Below are 5,859 nucleotides of genomic sequence, written 5' to 3' on the forward strand. Positions count from 1 at the left end.
CCAGCAGAATCTTTCTAGAAATATAGAGAACATATTCTTAGTAAATATTTGCATTCATTCATTCAAAAACCAGTCTTGGCTCTCTATGACAGCTTCCATCCAAATGGCTAACACAGAAGAAGAGGATTTCATAAGTCAAAAATCAAAAAACTGGAAAGGAGAAAAACAGTTCATGACCAGATTAGGAGAGGAGCAGCTATTTAAGAGGGAACCTTCCATCTGGTGCCATGACAAAGATGGCAACGATGTGGGGCATAACAGAATTAACAAATCACACAATTCAAGGCAGACATCTATTATGGACAGTGCATCTGCCCTCACTCTCCTGATTTCTGAGTTTGCTAGTTGGATTGAGAAACCTAAAGAAAACTTGAGTGGGTACAGGGGTGCTCTATTCCAAATCCTCTCTTCTGAGGGCCTTCCTCACGACACTGCCTATGACTTCAGGAAGGTGCCATGGTCAAGATACAACAGGCCAATAAATGGCTAATGTGTGAGCACAAACTCCCTTGATGGTTTGTGACATCTATGAAGAGCCATCTTAATTCCAGAGCTCCCTATTAGGTAGCTGAGGCCTCAGTTACTACCACATAGTGAGTCACCTGATTCTGCCCTCTTCAGCTCCTTCAGTTGTATTTTCTGTGAGCCCTCTCCAATAAACTAGCACTCAGTTCTCTCAGTATACTTCTGGGGAACCTCATCTAAGATAAAAACTTAAAGGCTCCTTTAGCATGCTCCCTTAAGAGTCCAAGCAAAGCACTCATGACTTTTTTGGAGGTCATGAATCCCTTTGACAATATGATAAAAGGTAAGAACTCAATTTTCAGAAAAAATACAGACTCTTAAACCTTAAACGTACTTTTTTTTAGAGATTTTTATCCTTCCTTTTCCTTGTCTTTATAGCCCACCTCAAATTTTACCACTCAGGGAAAGCCTGAAGTAGCTCTTTGTACATGATCACAAAATTAGTCACCATTTATTGAGCACTAACTCTCTGTAAGACCCTGTGCTAAGTGCTTGGACTTTCAGGATGCCTTTGATCATGACATAACACTGCAGGGTAGTTACTAATATCTTTCTTTTAAAGATTTAAGGGCTTGGCCAAAGAAACATAGTTAGTAATTAACAGATACTGGCTTAACACTCTAATTTGTTTGTAAAGCTTGTACCCTGAGTAAGTGACAAAAAGACTGGAAGGTCCTCGAAGGTCAGTCATCTAATGAGGTGCCAGGATTTAAATCCAGGTCTAACTCCAGAGGTCGCGGCTCTTTAAGTTAAACTCGTCGTAGAGCCCGTGCTAATGAAGGAAGTTGACTTTGTCCCGCCTCGGTAGTTCTGGGTTCCTCTGTCATTAGTGTATGCTTCCATAACCATTCCCAAAACATCTCCGTGCGGCGTTGCTCCACACTACTAGGGAATTTCCCCACCCACTGCAGACTCGGTTTAGGGCGGCGACGATATGCGTCCCCGCCTACCAAGGGAGATGCGTCGGCTTCCGTACAACATGGCGGCATTCTTACCGTCACGCCGCTGGTTCTAACGCCACTTCCTGTCTTGCGCATTCGTATTTGACTTTTGACCTCTCCGCTGCTTTCTTCTTCCTCTTCCGGGGACTGGGTTTAGAGGTATGGTGTCTTGTTTTTTCTCTGTGTACTTATGCCCTGTACAATCGGCCGCCATCCGAGAAATCGCGGGAGCAGGGAGCTCTTAGGAATAGTTCTTTGAATTGGCGTGAGGGTAAGGGGCATAACAGGGAGGCTGTTGGTGAAAAGGTCCTGTACTTTTAGCTTCGAAAAACCGTCAATCCTGGCTGCCCTTCCGAGGAAGCGAGGAGCCGGAACTCTACCTTGGTAGTGCGGCATTTGGAGGCACAAACCAGTGGTGGCTGCGTTGATTGAGTCTGGGAAGTCGCCGAGCATTTTTAGATCATAACACCCTCGTTTTAGTATCTCGGCAGTAGAAGTCCTGCTTAGGGAGGGAGAGGAACCTGGCAGTTTTGGATAGTTGCTTCAATGCCAGCTTCTGTTTTCGGCGATAGTAAGGGAGAGAAAATGTGTTAAAGGGAGTTTTTCGTGTTGGTTTTGGAGATGAAAAAGAAATAGTGGCTTCTTGGGTCTCAGTGGCCTTCTGTGTCAGTATCGGTGTCTGATGGCTGCGTGTTAGTGTAATGTTAGTAAGCAGGTTATGACATCAAAGGCACTTCACAGTTCTGTGGTGAAGCGGTTACAAAGTTTGGAACAAAGATTGAGCTGGTTTTTCTTACGCTTTTTGTTAATTGGAATAGTTCATTCCCAAATGAAATCGTTTGTTGTATGGCCGATTTGCTAAGTAACAACATCAAGTCACAGTTCCATTTTATAAATGGAGGGGGAAAGTGGTGCCATAGTCCAAACACACCGAAAACCAAAGAAAGGCAGGTTTTCTTGACTAAAATGCTACTTTGGGGCAAGACCTGGAACCCTGAATGCATCTTAATATGTGCCACCCACAGTTGGGAAAAATAGTTTATCATTTAATCTTAATGACAACTTTCTAAACTAGGTAAAATATCCCATTTTAGAGGAAAAAATGCAAACTCTTTTCAGTATATTTTGCCATTGAATGGAATAGCTAAGGATTCAACTTTAAGGGGTCACTTTTCTCTTTATTTAAACTGAGGTTTCTCCTACTTACCAGGTACTACATTTCTGGACCCCACCCCTAACAAAATCTGGCTCTTTGAAGAAGGAGCCTGTTAACCAAAATTTTAATGAAGTGCCACATTTGATTTATCAGTGGGAGAAGTGACATTCATTTTCGCTTTAATGTAAAGTCTTTTAAAATATCTTGGGGCTGGGGTTATGGCTCAGCTGTAGAGCAGTAGCATGGCTTGTGCAAGGCCCTGGGTTCCATCCTCAGTGTCACATAAAAATAAGTAAATAAATGGAATAAAGTTTTTTTTTAAATCTTAATATAAAGATATTACTTATAAATGTGTATCTGTGTATATGCACATATGGATGATATAAATTATGTGATGATGCTTTGAGCTTTGAATTGTTTGTAATGACAAAACTTGATTTTATTAATTTTTAATTTAGGCACTCAGAATGGTTCAGCGTTTGACATACCGTCGTAGGCTTTCCTACAACACAGCCTCTAACAAAACCAGGCTGTAAGTATTTCCAAAATTTAAAATATATATTGGCATTTACTTCACTGAATACTGAACTGTTTACTATTATCTCACTTTTAGGTCTCGAACCCCTGGTAATAGAATTGTTTATCTTTATACAAAGAAGGTTGGGAAAGCACCAAAATCTGCATGTGGTGTGTGCCCAGGCAGACTTAGAGGGGTAAGTGATGCTTCTGCCATGAACAGTATATAGTAAGGGTTTAACTTGTGTGCATTAATCCCTTGATAAGAAAATGAATGAAATAAAGGGCACCACTAAGATGATTGAGAATTGCTAACCCTCTTAAGATCCAAATCAGTCCAGAACGTGGATTGTTTTTTATTTTTTAAAACCAATATGGAAAGTGTGGTAAAATGTCCTTTGAAATATATTGGTACACCATTTCCCTTTGTAACCTAGTTTACATTTGAATTTACCACCCATCAAAACCGGGCAAAGTTATTAGTATCATAAGGTAATTTCAATATTTTCCTTATGCAGGTTCGTGCTGTGAGACCTAAAGTTCTTATGAGATTGTCTAAAACAAAAAAACATGTCAGCAGGGCCTATGGTGGTTCCATGTGTGCTAAATGTGTTCGTGATAGGTAAGTGAAATGTTTAAATCAAATGGACTTTTTTTTGGCAAATATTATATGTGTGTGTACTACCTGTTTGCTAGTCGTTGTTAGAAGACTGATTAAAAAAAAATAACTAATTTTAAACAAGTTCAAAGCTCGGGAATACTTAATGCTAGATAAATTAAAAGATTGCGGTTTTATGAGGGAGGCAGGTAAGAAGACCTGCATAGATGGAAAAGTAGAAGAGCCAGACTGAAGGATTTTACAGGATAAAAGGCAGGTTTTCTGCTTAGATCTTAAAAACATGGGAATTTGTGCATTTTGAGCAGTGCAGAGACTCCTTTGGTGTGCTATAAACAAATTAAAGCATGGTGATGGTGAAGTCATTGGATCAAAAAAGATGGGTATTTGGAAGGTAGAGTTTCTCTTTGCAAAGGGTGAGGAAATGACACTTTAAGACCTGATGGCTGAATGGTGGGGAGCGGAAATGTAGAGGGCTGTGTCTTTAGTTATAGGAAAGAATTGTAGTAGTAAAGGTAAATGTAGTATTGAAGTTTATGTCGTCAATGTGTATTAGTCAGGTGTTAAATTCACATAGCCAGTAAATGACAAGGTCAAGATTGAGTCCAGATTTTTTTAAGACCTTTAATCTTAACCCTACTGGTTTCATTAAATTGCCTCTAAAGAAGAACTCAGTGGAAGGAATTGAGTTCAAGTGAAGAAGTTGATTCAGAGGAGTAGTTTGCCTCCAGTCTATTCAGGTGGTTCTACAAAGTGGTCTAGCTGAGTCCTAAACCACATTTTTTGACACCATACCTTGCATGTGCCATTCTGCCTTTATAAAGGGGCACTAAATTATGACTTCTGTAAGAAACAGGAAAACTATAAGCTGAGTCACGAGCTTCAAGCTACAGTTGATTGGCTTTTTACTAGTAAACTTTATTGAATCTAATTATTTGGGCACATTAAGATAAATTCTCAGGCCTAGCTCTTTTACCCCTTATTTTTAGTTCTATCTCATAGCTGATTTTTACTGAAAACTTGCAATAACATAACTAGAACATTCTAAGATATTTTGCTAATGAAGTAATATCCATGTGTTTTGAATCCCAATAATTAAGAAATTGTAAGTGGAAACTTACTAAGTGGTGGGGTGGTCTCTTGTGGTTATGATTTTATAAGTTGATCATGACTCAGAAGAGGAGGGCAGATAATATGACTTGCATGGAATTATAGAATTACATGTTTTGTTTTTAATATTTTCTTAGTTTTAGATGGACTCAATATCTTTATTGCTTATTTTTAAGTGGTGCAGAGGATCAAATCCAGTTCCTCACATGTGCAGGGCAAGCGCTCCACCACTAAGCTACAAGCCAAGAATGACTTGTTTTTCCAGGTTTCTTGATGGCTTTACTTTCATATTTTGGAGACTATTCATAAAATATTTTTCTTTCTAGGATCAAGCGTGCTTTCCTTATTGAGGAACAGAAAATCGTTGTGAAAGTGTTGAAGGCACAAGCACAGAGTCAGAAAGCTAAATAAAAAAAAATGAAGCTTTGAATAATAAAAAGTCAAAAGACTTGTTCTGTGTTATTTGTGTTTTGTTATGTTTTAGTATACAGGATTGCTTTCTACATTATTTGAGACCCCTATGATTTTAGTTGATTTTATTTTTCTAAAGGAAACAATAATTGAAGATAACTAATTGCTATAATTTTTTGATGGCAACTCTAGCTACTATTTTGCCACACAAATGCCTTTTCTCAAGCATAGGAATGGTTTAGGGGAAATCATCCTGTTCAAGCCTTGATACCACCTTGATAGTTTTCATAGCATGTCTTTTTTACATCACCTAGTCAGAAACTCAGATCATCAAGTTACTTGGAATGGAACATTTTTACACCATACACTTCTAAATCCTTAGTTCAATTCAGCAATGGTGTCTTAACCCCTTCAACAAGTACTGGACTCCTACTGTCTATAAAACCTTAGGGTGTGGGTGTAGTGAAATTGAAAGTGGATTTGTGATCCAGGTCAGAACATTAAAATACAGAACTTTTATTTTCTTCTGGTAACTACATAATATTGTTTCTGACAATCCTGTGACAACTTGATTGTTGCCATTT

The 5,859-nt window shown here is 38.7% G+C and overlaps 1 protein-coding gene across 4 annotated transcripts; it reads left to right on the plus strand.

Moving 5' to 3' along the window:
• Positions 1-218: 218 nt before the first annotated feature.
• Rpl34 (ribosomal protein L34) lies at positions 219-5,314 on the plus strand. 4 transcript variants are annotated; one of them, XM_048813716.1, is made up of 5 exons: positions 219-222; positions 3,081-3,154; positions 3,236-3,335; positions 3,657-3,760; positions 5,191-5,314. In XM_048813716.1, the coding sequence occupies exons 2-5, from the start codon at positions 3,090-3,092 to the stop codon at positions 5,273-5,275; spliced, it is 354 nt and encodes a 117-aa protein (XP_048669673.1). In that variant the 5' UTR covers positions 219-222; positions 3,081-3,089; the 3' UTR covers positions 5,276-5,314. The 4 variants fall into 4 exon arrangements, with proteins under 4 accessions (XP_048669673.1, XP_015340112.1, XP_048669672.1 ...); XM_015484626.2 differs by lacking the exon at positions 219-222 and adding an exon at positions 1,553-1,625; XM_048813715.1 differs by lacking the exon at positions 219-222 and adding an exon at positions 1,693-1,737.
• The last annotated feature ends 545 nt before the right edge of the window (positions 5,315-5,859 follow it).

This window comes from Marmota marmota, unplaced genomic scaffold (genome assembly GCF_001458135.2).
Source record: "Marmota marmota marmota unplaced genomic scaffold, marMar, whole genome shotgun sequence".
Lineage (NCBI taxonomy): Eukaryota > Metazoa > Chordata > Mammalia > Rodentia > Sciuridae > Marmota > Marmota marmota.

What these genes read in the sequence shown, in the direction of transcription:
- Rpl34 (XM_048813716.1), top strand. Translation starts at nt 3,090, where the DNA reads ATGGTTCAGCGTTTGACATACCGTCGTAGGCTTTCCTACAACACAGCC. An exon ending in GCCTCTAACAAAACCAGGCT is followed by an intron (nt 3,155 to 3,235) that starts GTAAGTATTTCC and finishes TCTCACTTTTAG; the next exon opens with GTCTCGAACCCCTGGTAATA. An exon ending in GCTAAATGTGTTCGTGATAG is followed by an intron (nt 3,761 to 5,190) that starts GTAAGTGAAATG and finishes TTTTCTTTCTAG; the next exon opens with GATCAAGCGTGCTTTCCTTA.